General features: G+C 40.1%; 1 protein-coding gene across 3 annotated transcripts in view; it reads left to right on the top strand.

The window, feature by feature from the left end:
• The window catches only part of Eif2b3 (eukaryotic translation initiation factor 2B subunit gamma), a 109792-nt gene that overhangs the window by 86750 nt on the left and 8213 nt on the right, over positions 1-14829 (top strand). For 2 of the 3 annotated variants that reach the window (XM_077791276.1, XM_077791275.1), the window contains exons 7-10: positions 988-1115; positions 2317-2507; positions 3995-4072; positions 5457-5605. In XM_077791276.1, coding sequence (XP_077647402.1) covers positions 988-1115; positions 2317-2507; positions 3995-4072; positions 5457-5605 — 546 coding nt within the window. Of the gene's footprint in view, positions 1-987; positions 1116-2316; positions 2508-3994; positions 4073-5456; positions 5610-14829 lie in introns of those variants that run through there. The other variant, XM_077791277.1, reaches the window with a different exon arrangement.

Raw genomic sequence — 14829 nt, 5'->3', positions numbered from 1 at the left:
AGAAGAGTTACTGGGATTATAGGCATGTGTCACTGCACCCACCAAAAAATAATTTTTTTTTTTAATAAAACTTAGTGCCAGGCCCAGTGGCTCACACCTCTCATCCCAGTGACTCGGGAGACTAAGGCAGGAGGATCTCAAGTTTGAGGTAAGCCTCAGCAACTTAGTGAACCCTGTCTCAAAAAGGAAAAATAAAAAGGACTGGGGTGTTACTCAGTAACACCTGGGTTCAATCCCCAATACCAAGAAAGAAAGGAAGGAAGAAATCTATAATAATAATCTAAAAACAATCATCATTCTAAATAATAATGGAAAAATTCCATTTAAAATCAGGAATAAAGAGCTGAGTGCAGTGGTGCATACCTGTAATTCTAGCTATTCAGGGGCCCGAAGCAGCAGGATTGCTTAAGCCAAGGAGTTTCAGCACCAGCCTGGGCAACACATCAAGACCTCATCTCAAAAAAAAAAAAAATGCTCTCGGTGTTGCTAGTCAGTATGTATTAGAGGTCTTAGCTGATATGCTAAAATTATGAAATAAAGAAATAGAAATTAAAGATATAGAGATTGGAAAGGAAGAAAAATTATTTTCATATTTTTAAAATAACTTTCCTCAAAAGACCAGAATATTCTGCCTTCTCATGGGTTGTTGCCAATGAGGAGGCAGAGCACCATGTTTAAATACTTGTGCTTATACATACATGTACATTCAAATACATGCTCCACATACCATGTATGTGGACTACATGAAAGATTTTTCTACCTTGACAAGGTTTTCTTAGATTCAGTATATTACCTTCCCACTCCACGAGGCAGATAAAGAGAACTCAGAGCCTCTGCTCCTCCAGAACTGCCAAATCCATTCCATGTTTGATCTCTTTCAGTCCCAAGGTGGTATGTTAAGATTTGGCTTTTCCCCAGATACACAGAGTTTTTGATCCCAATAGAATCCAGTCTGTTTTCTCATATTTGGTCACTCTTTCTTCCTAGGTCAATCACTTCTATCCGGAGTGAACTGATTCCATATTTAGTAAGAAAACAGTTTTCCTCAGCTTCCTCACAACAAGGGCAAGAAGAAAAAGAGGAGGATCTAAAGAAAAAGGAGCTGAAGTCCTTAGGTCAGTGCTTGGGTTGGGGTAATAAGAGAAGAGGTAAGAGTTCTTTGGAGAGAGTCCCAACCCAAAAGCTAGTCTTAAGGTGGCAGACTTTTGTTTAGTCTACAGGGCAAGTTAGGCTAGTTGACCCCACTCTCTGAGCTCTGGGTAAGTTTGCTTAGCAAGTTCTGTCACAGTGTTCTTTAGGGACAGGCAGGTCAAGCTTCCAGACCCATTGTGTGGTTCATAGATCTATATGGTTCTTCACTAGACCATTATGTCTTTAAACTCTCTTTGCCATATCTCAGTTCTCTGGTTCTTCAGGGTCTGCATAAACCTACTCCTGATTATACTCAGCCTCTTTTGTCTAGTGAAGGAAGGTGAAGAAGTGTACAGTTACAGTCCAACTAGGGACCAAAAAATATTTATCAAATGAATAAACAGTATAGCATAATGATTAAGATCATAGTACTTGGCATCAAAGAGACCTAGGTTTGAAATCTGCCTCTGCCTCTTAACTGATTCTGTGACCTGAAGCAGGTTACTTAGCCTTCTTGGTTTTCTTACCATAAAATAAAGGATCTCAAAGGGTTATTGTGAGAGTTGAAAAACTGGAACCCAGTTACTCTGGCTCCAAGTTATATGTTCCTTCTTTCTTAGCACAGCTGATATAGTAATAGAGACTAGCATCACAAAGCCTGAGTACTTGAGTATTTGCTTGTGTTCCTTCTTGATTTACAAGAATCATCTATTTTATTTTCCCTAGAGTATTTGATTATTGTTCAAACTTGTTTATGGGACCTCTATTAAGCTTTTTTTCCTTCTTTTGTGAACCTAGGGGCACTTAACCACAACCCCAGTCATTTTTTTATATATATTTTATTTAGAGACAGGGTCTTGCTGAGTTACTTAGGACCTCTCCAAGTTGCTGAGGCTGGCTTTGAACTTGTGATCCTTCTGCCTCAGCCTCCCAAGCTGCTAATATTATAGGCATGTACCATCACACTGGGCTTATCCTATTAAGCCTTTTTATATCAAACAATATTTCAAACACTCAGAGAAATATATTGCCTCCTTAAATTTGATTTAGTATTTCTGATTGTAATGGGATTTCCAAAGGGTTCATGTTAACTGTACCCTCTTTCAAAATTTGACTGATTCTATATCCCCTTGGTCATCTCTCTCTCTCTCTCTCTTTTATTTGCTTGGATTGGGCATTCTGAAGATATTTACAGTTTTATAAAAGAAGCCAATACACTGACCTTGGCTCCCTATGATGCCTGCTGGAATGCTTGTCGAAAAGATCGGTGGGATGACTTGGCCAGATCACAGGTGCGCTGCTATGTCCACATCATGAAAGAGGGGCTCTGCTCTCGAGTAAGCACACTGGGACTCTACATGGAAGCAAACAGACAGGTGAGAAGATAGTTTAAAAGAAGAATCATGGGGCCAAGTGCGGTGGCACATGCCCGTCATCTCCAGAGTCTGAGGCATCAGGACCATGAGTTCAAAGCCATCCTTAGCAAAAAAAAAAAAAAAAACAAGGTGCTAAGCAACTCAGTGAGACTCTGTCTCTAAGTAAAATACAAAAAAGAGCTGGTTATGTGATTCGGTGGTTACGCGTCCCTGGGTCCAATCACCAGTACCCCAAAAACAGAAGAAGAATCATGGAAGCTGGGTGTGGTGGCATATGCCAATAATCCCAGCTACTCCAGATTCTGAGGTAGGATTACAAGTTCTAGGTCAGCTTAGGCAATTTAGTGAGACCCTGTCTCAGAAAAATAGCTAGGTTTGGGGGTTTGACTCAGTGATAGAGAACTTGCTAGCATGTGTTAGGCCCTGGGTTCAATCCCCAACACTATAAAATAAATAAATAGATATAAATAAATTAAAGGAATAATGGAACTCCTGCCCTAGAAACTGAACCTTTTGTCTTATTTCTTCATTAGATATATAGTAACTTGTTCAAAATTCCTTTCATTCCCAAGGCTGAACAAGACCTGACATGTCAGGGAAGAAGATTGGTGTGCCTAAATACAGTAAAAGGGGAGCTGGAGGGCCTGGTCCACAGAGGGAAGGCCTTTGTAGCTCCAAGGCTAATATTTCCAGGGAGGCTAACTTCTGGCCTTTGGGTTCAACAGCTTCTGCCTATTATGTTGCATGGGAATATGTATAGTATTTATTTGATAAATAAGCAGATAAACACTGTGTAATCATTACATAGACACAAAGAGGAGGCTTCCTTAAGAAAGTAAAGGACAGAGTTTAAAGCTGCCAGATAGCAAAGCCTCGAGGAAAGAATGTTAGAGAGAATTGCCTGTAAACAGTACTAGTAAGGAGTCTTGTCCCAAAGAGGCTGAGCACATGCATGGCCCCAGTAACAGGACCTAGGATAACTACAATCAGGACTCATGGTGTTCCTTGCCCCCATCAGACCTCTTTTCCCAAGAAGTACATTGTTGGCATCTCAGAGGCTTGACTCATCTCCTCGCAGCTGAAGGATAAGTCAGGGAAGAGCACTTCAGCTAAGAAAGTGAGAATAAGGCCATCTAGAAGTTGCTACATAAATAATCATAGTCCTAGAGAAATGCAGCAGTGGGGCTGGGGATGTGGCTCAAGCAGTAGCACGCTCGCCTGGCATGCACGCGCCCCGGGTTCGATCCTCAGCACCACATACAAACAAAGATGTTGTGTCTGCCGAAAACTAAAAAATAAATATTAAAATTCAACCCCCCCCCCTCTCTCTAAAAAAAAGAAAATGAAATGCAGCAGCCTCCTATTCTTCCTAACCTAAACAGGAAGCTTGACTGAGAATTTTCCTCATCTCTGATTAAGCATGGGTTCTACCTAAGGTATATTTAGGTGTGTTTCTGGTCTTTAGTGACCAAATCTCTTTCCTCAAGGTGCCCAAATTGCTGTCTGTTCTTTGTCCAGAAGAATCACCAGTCCATTCATCAGCCCAGATTGTCAACAAACACTTGGTAAGTGCTAGCATGAGCAGGGCAGGTGTGGGACACTTTCTGGGAGCATTGAGACTTGTCCTTAAGAATACAGATTGAGGGCTGGGGTTGTGGCTCAGCAGCAGAGCGCTCACCTAGCACGTGTGAGGCCCTGGGTTCTATCCTCAGCACCGCATAAAAATAAATAAATAAAATAAAGATATTGTGTCCAACTAAAATAAATAAATAAATATTTTTTTAAAAAAAGAATCTAGATTGAGACTCTTGAACCCTGAACCTCTTTAGTCCGAGGGAAATACTATCTAAGTTCTAGCAATAAAATCTTACTCAAGAAGTCTTCCTGGAGCTGGTTGCAGTGGCACATGCCTATAATCCCATTGGCTGAGGCAGGAGGATCTCAAGTTCAAAGCCAGCCTCAGCAAAAGCAAGGCACTGAGCAACTCAATGAGACCCTGTCTCTAAATAAAATACAAAATAGGCTGGAGATGTGGCTCAGTGGTTGAGTGCCCTTGAGTTCAATCCCCAGTACCCACTCCCAACAAAAAAAAGAAAAGAAATCTTCCTGGCCTGGGTGCAGTGGTGCACACCTATAATCCCAGCCGCTCAGGAGGCTGAGGCAGGAGTTCAAAGCCAACCTCAGCAAATTAGCAAGACCCTGTCTAAAAAAAAAAAAAAAAAAAACAGGGCTGGGTTGTGGCTAAGAGTGCTTGCCTTGTACTTGTGATGCACTAGGTTCGATCCTGAGCACCACATAAAAAAAATGAATAAATAAAAGGTATCGTGTCCATTTACAACTAAAAAACAATTTAAAAAAATATTTAAATGGAGATGGGCTGGAGATTTGACTCAGAGATTAAAAAGAAAAAAGACTTCCTGGGCCAGCCTGGTGGCTCAGCATGTAATCCCAGCAACTTGGGAGGCTAAAGCAGGAAAATCACAAGTTTTAGGCCCCGAGAAAGAGTGAGATCCTGTATCAAAATAAAAAGTAAAAAGGGCTGGAGATGTAGCTCAGTGGCAAAGTGCCCCTAGGCTCAATCTCCAGTACCAAAAAATAATAATATAATAATTCTGGGAAGGTACTTAAAATCTCTTGTCTCTCTTCTTATCCTGACTTGAGCATACTCTTCAAGAGAGCGCATCTGTACACACAAATACATGAGTATGTGTGTATGTGTCCATTTTGTTTTGTTTTCTTTTCTTGGCAAGGGAGAGCCCATGCTTCAATGTAGGTTTGAGTTGGTCTCAGAGGGGTTGTAGGAATTTTTAGCCCTGAGAAACACTGATGTTGGTTGTTTTTATTGAACTGTCTCTATGAAAGATCACATTAGACTCCAACTCAAGTGATCTGGGAATGATTTATAATTGGTTGGACAGATGAACAATGTTTTCTGTCTGCCTTTTGCAGGTTGGAGTTGACAGCCTCATCGGACCAGATACACAGGTTGGAGAGAAGACATCTATTAAGCGCTCAGTTGTTGGTTCATCCTGTCTCATAAGAGACAGAGTGAATATTACCAATTGTCTTCTCATGAACTCAGTCACTGTGGAAGAAGGGTAAGTTTCTTCTTGTACCCAATTGAGATAAGGCTCTTTGTACCCTGGAAGGCTTAGAGGGCCAGTCCACCAGTCCAACCCAAGAAAGAGTTTACCTTGGGAAGGAAGAGAAAAGGAAAAAGAAAAAAGATGGAGAGCACCTATTTCCTTTGAGGCTTTGGGTTTGCCTCATCAATGACATGATCTCTGAAAGCATTTCCAATACCCTCATACTTATGACAGTTGTAACTCTGGAAAAGCTGCCTTCTCTTGTCTTGGTATCATGCTTGATAAGGATGACTACCATAGTGAGCCACTGACATCGCTGAGATGACCCTGCATCCTCAGAGTAACCTTCTCTTACTCAGTGTCCCAGAGCAAACCTGAAGAAGGCAGAAGCCTAGGCAGAGTGGATACATAAGCACACTCTGCTTTTGAGGCCAGCTTCTCTACAAGTTGTAGAGAATCATTGTCATTTGGAAACACTAGAGTGACCTAAAATTGTAATTTATGAACAGCTTGGACATAGAGTTAGAAGATTTGAATGATATTTAATGAGATTCTTCTATGTGGTCTCAGGAAGTTTTGTATATAAAATGCAAGTGTAGGTTATATAAAAAGGAGGGATATTTCAAGATAAATGGTTTTGAAACATTTTCTCAAGATAGATCTTCTGCAAAGCCAGGCATGGTTCTACATACCTGTAATCCCAGAAACTCATGAGGCTGAGGCAAAAGGATCACAAGTTCCAAGACCCTGCCTCAAAATAATGTTGGGGGTGGGGGAGTAATAATAATGTTGTTGGGTTTTGTTTTTTGTTTTTTGGGGGGCAGTGCTGGGGATCAAACCCAGGGCCTTATGCATGCCAAGTGAATACAGCTCAATGGTAGAATACCCCTGGAAGTCACTCAAACAAAAAAACCCAATAACAAACAAACAAAATCTAACACAGAAACGCAATATTTAAAAACACAGTTACAGTGGGCATGGTGGCATATACTTGTAATCCCAGCAATTCAGGAGGCTGAGGCAGAAGGATCACAAGTTCAAGGCCAGCCTTGAAAACTTACATAGACCCTGTCTCAGAATAAAAAATAGAAAGGGCTGGGTATATAGCTCAGTGGTAAAGTATCCCTGGGTTCAAACTCAGCACACACACACACACAAAAAAAAAAGTAGAAGAAAAGGCTGGGAGTGATGGCACACAACCGTAATCCCAGCAGCTCAGGAGGCTGAGACAGAAGGATCACAAATTCAAGGCCAGCCTTGGCAATTTAGCAAGATCCTGTCTCAAAATAAAATAAAAAGAGGGCTGAGAATGTAACTCAGTGATAGAGTGCTTGCCTAGCATGCATGAGGCCATAGGTTTAGTCTCCAGTACCATAAAAAATAAAAATAATTAAATAAATAAAAAGAGCTGGGGATGTAGCTGAGAGGTAGAATGTTACCTCATTCTAATCCCAGTACTGCAAAAATTATTTATTTTTTTAAATGTATAATGGGTTTATGGATTTACACAACTCCATTACAAGTCCAGAAAGAAGAATTAAAGTAGTGTTCTCTCACTTATTTTCCTGTCTTCATTTTTCTCTTCCCAATGCCACCATTGCTCTTCTGGATTAGAAGAGCATAAATTTTGGAGTCAGACTGACACTGAATCCTGGGTCTGTCTGGCCCTTGTTAGCCATTTATAGAATTGGCCTTTCCTCTTTGTTCCATCTTCTCATTATAAAATGGAGTAAAACTAAACTATCTCATAGGTTTATTTGGAGTACTAAAGGAATTGATAAGTATAAATCACTTAGAACAATATTTGCACATAGGCACACAGAATGATAATTACCTTTTATATATATATATACACATACATATAATTACTTTATCTTCACAAAGGTGGCATTCCTAAGGTGATATACCCCTATAATTTCAGCAGCTCAGGGAGACTGAGGCAGGAGGATTGCAAATTCAAAGCCAGCCTCAGCAACTTAGCAAGGCCATCTCAAAATAAAAAATAAAATGGGCTGAGGATATGACTTAGTGGTAAAGCACCTCTGGGTTCAATTCCCAGTACCAAAAAAAAAGGGAAAGGAATATATCAGATCTTGTGTCTATGCCGTTAAAAAAATTTTGAAGTCTCCTTATTATCTTTTTTTTTTAATACTGGAGATTGAACCCAGGGGCACTTTACCACTGAACTACATTCCCCAGTCCTTTTTATTTTTCATTTTGAGACAGATTCTTCCTACATTGCTGATGATCTCACTAAATTACTAACTTGCAATCCTGCTTCAGACTCCCAGGTCCCTAGAATTATAGACATGTGGTTCCACATCCAGCTTTTTACTCATTACCTTTGGAATAAAATTGAAATTTAGTGGTTTCTCATGATCTGTCTCCAACAATGAGTCCTGGGATGTCAGAGTGACATGAGGCCTTAGAAGTCATCTAGCTCAACTCCTTCATTTTCACAGTCAAATAAATTGTGGCATTCCAGGCTTTTTTCTCATCTCACCTGTTACTCCATTTCCTATTCCATACTCCCACATGAGACTGACAGACACTATCATTTTTTTGGAAACTGAAACCTCACTTACCTTTATCCATTTGACCACCTAGTTCCACTGCAACTCATGAGGCTTTGTAGCTTATGCTATCTCATCTTGCCTCAGACCTTCCAAGAAAGACAATGCTGTAACTTTCCACCATTTGCTCTAATTAATACTCTCCCCCAACCCTCCTATGGGCAGGCAAACAAAGGAGCAGTTCTCTGGCACCATGTGAAAGATCAGTGTTAGTATCTTAATTGATATGAAGAAACTTGGTGAGGAAACTCATGGCTCCCTAAGAAACTACTGCTTATGTGAGAGAAATTGAGAGGAAAAGCCTAACAGATCGCAGAGTCAGTTGCTGTTAAAGCACACATAATCTTAGATGATCTAGTAAGGCTTCTAGCTGGGGAAATAATAAGAGGTTCAGACAGCTGCTGCTGCTTCTTTTCCAAATAAAAACATTGATGTAAAGCTATAGGCAGCCCATACCAGCTTAATGACTAGAAAGGCCAGTGGAAATTACACAATCCTGCAAATTAGCTCCTAGTGATAAGATCAGACATCCTACATCCCTTATAAAAATTTTCCCATTTTGGGGGTGTCATTTAGTCTTAATTAACTTTTGGTAAATTTGAGGAAGGTAATTAAATTGCAGTCATGTGAATCTTGATTACCCTGTTGCCATTATGTCTGGACTGAGTGTCAGATTAGGAGCATAAATTTGTCCAGAAAGAATTTCTCATATTCTTGGTGTGCTTGTCTCTACCAGTGGTTGTGGGCTGCTGAGCTTTCTGGACAGTGGGCTGGATACCTGCCCAATGTCCTCAGGGCTTGAGAGATACTAATAGGACCACCTTGGGGAAGGTGTGAGACTACACAAAGAAAGTTCCTATCTTTTTATTTTCTAATATATATATATTTGTTTGTTTTAGTTGGTGGTGGACACAATATCTTTATTTTATTTATTTATATGTAATGCTGAAGATCGAACCCATGACTTCACACCTGCTAGACAAGAACTGTATCATTGAGCCACAACCCCAGTCCTTCTGCCACTTTTATCACAGCTGATGCTTGGGAATCAAAAATCTAGTAAAAACTTAGTCAAGGCTTGAATGTCAGTCTTGTGTTCTGTCTACATCTTTAGTCCCCTGATCCTGAGCAACAAACTCTTTTTCCCCCTAGTCCAAGGCAAATGCAGCAATCTAGGATAGCACCTCCATGTGCAAGCAGGCAGGGAATCAGATTTTCACCTAGCTTTTCCATGCTTTCTGAAGCTAGCAAGTGCAGATTCTCAGAGCCAAAGATAATACTGCTTTTCATTGCTACCCTTAGCCTGCCCTTCAAGTACACTTGACTGACTGCCCCATCCACTGGATTCCTTATTTTACATTTCTCTCTATTCTTTTTTTTTTTGTGTGTGTGTGTGTGTGTGTAGTTATAGATGGACACATGATTTTATTTATTTATTTATTTTTTTTGTGGTTCTAAGGATTAAACCCAGTGCCTCACATATGCTAGGTGAGTGCTCTATCGCTGAGCCACAATCCCAGCCTCATTCCCTCTATTCTTAAAACTCTGCCTGAATTGCCTCCCTTTAGAGATCTTTACCTGCAGAAATTCTACCCCTCTTTTAAAATACAGTACATTTTCCAACTCTTGAATTATCCTTCTAGCCTTCTCAAAATGTCCCAGCCAGAAATTATTTCCCCCACCTCTATGTTCCCTGTTCACCCAAACACTTTCAATGCTCATGTGACAATGGGACACTTATTGCATCTTTATTTTCTCTTTAATCAGACTATAAATTCCTCAAATAGGAAAACACTTTTTAGGTCTGGGGCTGTAGCTCAATGGTAGAATACTTTACCTAGCCTGTGCATGGCCCTGAGTTCAGTTTCCAACACAGGAGACAGGATCACATTGAGTTGCCTAGGGTGGCCTCAACTTTGTAATCCTCCTGCCTCAGCCTCCCAAGTCACTGGGATTACAGGTGTGTAGCACCATGCCCAGCTAATACTGCATTTTTTATATACCTTGGAAGTATTTACTAAACAACAAATGGGGATCCGCGGTTTAACTCTCCTACCATATTGGCTGAATATCTGTCAAGAGATCCCTGTCAGGGTTGGGGTTATAACTTAGTGGTAGAGCACTTGCCTAGCATTTTCAATCCCCAATGCTGGAAGGGGGGGGGGAAAAAGTTAGAGAGATCCCTGTTTACTTCTTGAAAAAAAGAAGGAATTTTCATCTATTATTAAAACTGGATAACTGTCACATATTCATACACAGGCTAAAGAATATCTACCAAATACAATGAAATTTAGATAAAATCCAAAAAGCAAGATTCAGTGAGTATAAAGAATGGGAACATGCTGGGTATGGTGGCACATGTCTATAATCCTAGCAATTCGGGAGGCGGAGGCAGGAGGTTCAAAGCCAGCCTCAGCAACTTAGCGGAGGACGTAAGTAACTCAACAAGATCTTTTCTCTAAATAAAATATAAAGGGGGCTGTGGCTGGGGCTCTATCAACAATGAAAAAAAAATATATATATATATATATATGAGTCTGGGGGTGCTGGGGTTGTGGCTCAGCAATATAGCGGTCACCTAGCATGTGTGAAGCACTGGGTTCAATCCTCAGCACCACAAAATAATAAATAAATAAAATAAAGGTATTGTGTCCAACTACAACTAAAAAAAAAAAATTAAAAAGACAGTGGGGGTGGCCGCTGAGAGGTGACTCTGTGGTTAAGCCTCTCTGGGTTCAATCCCCAGTACCAAAAAAGAAGGAGAAGAATGGAAACATGGGTGAAGTAAAGGAGAATGGCCAGCATCCTTTTGGCAAAATATCAAGGCATAAAGAACTGAAAGGAAAAACTATTCAAGTGCATAGAAGGGAGAAAATCTGGTATACCTTTTCTGTGGCAACATTTAGGACCAGAAAACAATGAAACAACATTTAGAGAATTTAGAGGGATAAGAGTTGCAATCTAAGAATCCTAAAACATCAGAAATATTCCAAGGTGCAGAAGATGTGGCACCTGTGAACTTTTTGCAGAACTGCTTGCAAACAATATAGCCTAGTAAGAAGTGAAGCTTATTAATAAACTATAAACAAATTGGTAGTTTGAGGTATAAAATTTAATATGTAGGAGGGGTAAACAACAACATAGGGGTTGGGGTGTGGATCAGGAGTAGAGCACTTGCCTAGCATGTGAGAAGCCTAAGTTTGATCCCCAGCAACACAATAAAAAGAAAAAATATTAAAAGAATTTTGGGACTGGAGATGTAGCTCAGTGGAAGTTCTAAGTTCAATCCTCAGCAGCAAAAAAAGGGAGAGAGGGGGTTAGGATTGTAGCCCAGTGGGAAAGTGCTTGCCTAGCATGTGTGAGGCACTACATTTGATTCTCAGTTTTGTGTATAAATAAATGAATAAAATAAAAGATCATTAACATCTGAAAAAATACAGGTCCATCAATAACTAAAAATATATTTTTTAAAAACTATCCACCCATGTTTCTTCATTTATACTCTTGAAAACACTAGATTATGCTAACATGAGGAAGGTAATACCCTGGATTTAAAGGGCTCCTAAGGGTTTTGATTCTTTTCCTACCTTTGAACCATTTTCACTAAACCCATCATCTTAGATGGAGAACTGCACAACTTAATTCCCTAAGGTTCTTACATCTTTGCTTTGATTTTCCCCAAACCTCTCTTTTACTTAGTCTCTGCTCAGGGAATATAAGGGCTCAGATTTCTTAGGAAGATGACATTTTTTACCACCAAACCTTTGTGTAGGGAAGCACATAGAACTAAAAGGAGAAAATTTTTCACCTGCTCACTGGAGCCAATACATTTTGATCAAAGGACCCAAGAGCAAAAATGACCAGCAGCAGGGAAAAGATGAGCTATTTCTTCAAGTTTTATATCTCATTGCATGAATTAGCCTGCATAAATCTCACAAATATGATGTTGAAGAGGGAAAAGCAAGTTGCAGATGAACACATAGAGAATGATAGCAGTCTCAGTGCTATAATGCTGACATTATGATAGCATTGTAAAGTATGCAAAACAATACTATATGTTGTCTACTAATCTATGTGGTAAAAATGCTTGGGAACATAAACAGCACAAGTAGTGATTACCTCTTGGGGGAGGGAAGGAAAACACAAAGAGGAACACAACAGGTTGTATTATTTATTTCTTAAGCACATAGGTATTCTTTGTACTTGAAATATTTCATTAAAAGCAATATATGCTTCATCTAGAGGGACAGCTGGACCAGGACCCCTTGAGCTAAGGTTAGTAGGCTCCCAGGCACCTGTCAGATATGGGCAACTCAGCCATAATCTTTGGGCCAAAGTGGCAAGTTGTTTTAAAGCAGAACTTAATCACCTAAATGACCTAGAAAAGTTTCATGTAGTTCCAATTCCATATTCTTTTCCTCCAGGATTATAAGTAGGTTTAGAAAATCTGCTAACTAACCCCCAGAGAAGAAAAAAAGCCTGCTTATCATCAGAGTTACTGAGAACTTTCCTGGCTCCTTGCCAAATACTACCTAGTCAACAGCTTAGGCAGGAACCCGTGACAATGGAGAGTCACTCACCATATGTAGGTTTGGATATATGTTTAACCTCCGTGAGCCTCAGTTTTCTCTAAAAGAATAAATAAATACTATCCTGCAAGTTTGCTAAAAGGACTAAGCTACAAAATGAATATGAAGTGCTATATTGCAATTCCTGAGATGTACTAGACACTATATATAGTATATGTGACTTCTCTTTCCTTGGAATGAACTGAAGAAAAGTCCTATCTTTTATCTCAATCCAAAAAAGGATTGAGAATTTGGAAGTTCCCTTTCTTCCCCAGTTGGGGTTTCTCCATGTGGTATGCCATAATATGGTATAGTGTGACATGCCTGGCCAGGCAGGGATCTTTTTTTGTTGTTGCTTAGAAGGGGTCTCACTAAATTATCCAAGCTGACCTCTAACTCACAATCATCTTGCCTCAGTTGCCTGAGTTTCTAGAATTACAAGTATGTACCACTATGCTAGCAGGGATCTCGCTATAAACCTCTATGTTTTTTCTCATGGTCTCTTCTTCACTAATGCATTACAGTTTTCAGGATAACTTCCCAAGGCCTGCAATTTTAATTAAAATTTGATCCCACCTGCCAGGTAGGACCCAGCGACTCAAGAGGCTGAGGCAGGAAGATTGAAAGTTCTAATTCAGCCTGGGCAACTTAGCAAGACCCCATCTCAAAAAATAAAAAGGACCTGAGATATAGCTCAGTGGTAAAGCACCCCCTGGGTTCAATCCTTAGTGTTAAAATAACATTTTTAAAAAATGATCCCACTAAGGAGAATTGAGGACCAAATCTCCATTAGTCTTAGTCATCACTAGACAACCTTTTAGAGAATATAGCTAGGCATTAGAGCAGAGTTCTTAGTGCCAAGCTGAAAGTTAAAACTTAGTTGCAAAAACTACAGTTCTGACACTGGGACCAGTGCTATAGAAACTCACCTTCCCTCTTAAGTACTGAGCAGAAGAGTCCTTGCTGTGCATTGGCAGCCTAGAAAGGGCTTGGTTGATTTAGCCCTAATCTGTCCATCCCCTCTAGCATGAGCAGACACACACAAATAAAATCTTTGATCTTTGGACTAAGATTGTAGCTCAGTGATACAACCTCATGTTTAGTAAGGCCCTAAGTTTGATCCCCAGCACCAGAAAAAAATAAAATAAATTTCTTAATCTAAAGTTCCTTTCTGGACAGAGGGAAAGATATGCTGTGTTAATTTTCCCAAAGTACCTCAGCCTGGCTAATGGATGGGTGATCACACCAATGATACTAGCAAACCAAGAGAAGAGCTTCACTCGTGGTAAACTGTTCTTAGGTGTTCATCTCAAATCCTCCAATAGATCCACTGACCTGGAGTCTCAGGAGAAACTCCAGCTTCCGATCAACCAATCCACTTTTCCTATCACATTATAGACTCTACAGTGGTTTATACATCTCAGGAAGAGTTAATGCATAAACTAGATGAGATAAGCAATATGTGAGATTCCCAAAGACCCCAATCAGATCTGCTAAACATAAGGAAAACCAGACTGTCCATCGCTATGGAAATCTGACCTCAGTCATTCTAGCCTCATCCTTCCAGAAAAGATTCCCTTTTTTTTTTTTTTTAGGTGGGAGGGGTCCTGGGGATTTACTCCCAGGGCACATAACCACTTGAGTCCTCCTGTCTCAGCCTCCCAGGTTGCTGGGATTACAGGTATGTACCACCATGCCTGGATAAGAGGTTCCCACTTAAACCCTAACAGTATAGCTATTTACTAGTTTTTAATTATGACTGCTTGCGTTTCTGTTTGTTGTTTCTTACCTGCTGACTGTTTACTTCTTGTCTGGCTCCAGAACATGCATCTTTAGGCTCTTTTACTACTGCTAACACCTTGGAAAAAGAAATGAGACTTTTCAGTGATAAACTAGTAACTAGTTGCAAGCTAGCTCTGTCCCAGTAGCCTCCATCCAAGGCTTTCTTATTTCCTTATTACCCTATTTGGGGGAATTTTCCTGAAGAAGCAGGAACCTCCCTAACTGCTGACAAGATTGCTTTGTGAAGTTGGGCAAATTAGAAAGTTAAAAGAGTCCGGAATACCAGAAAGTGCTAGAATTCCTTTTTGCATAA

This window comes from Urocitellus parryii, chromosome 11, assembly GCF_045843805.1.
Source record: "Urocitellus parryii isolate mUroPar1 chromosome 11, mUroPar1.hap1, whole genome shotgun sequence".
Taxonomy (NCBI): Eukaryota; Metazoa; Chordata; class Mammalia; order Rodentia; family Sciuridae; genus Urocitellus; species Urocitellus parryii.
Note: the sequence above shows the minus strand (reverse complement) of the source record. Positions and strands in the feature narration are given on the sequence as shown.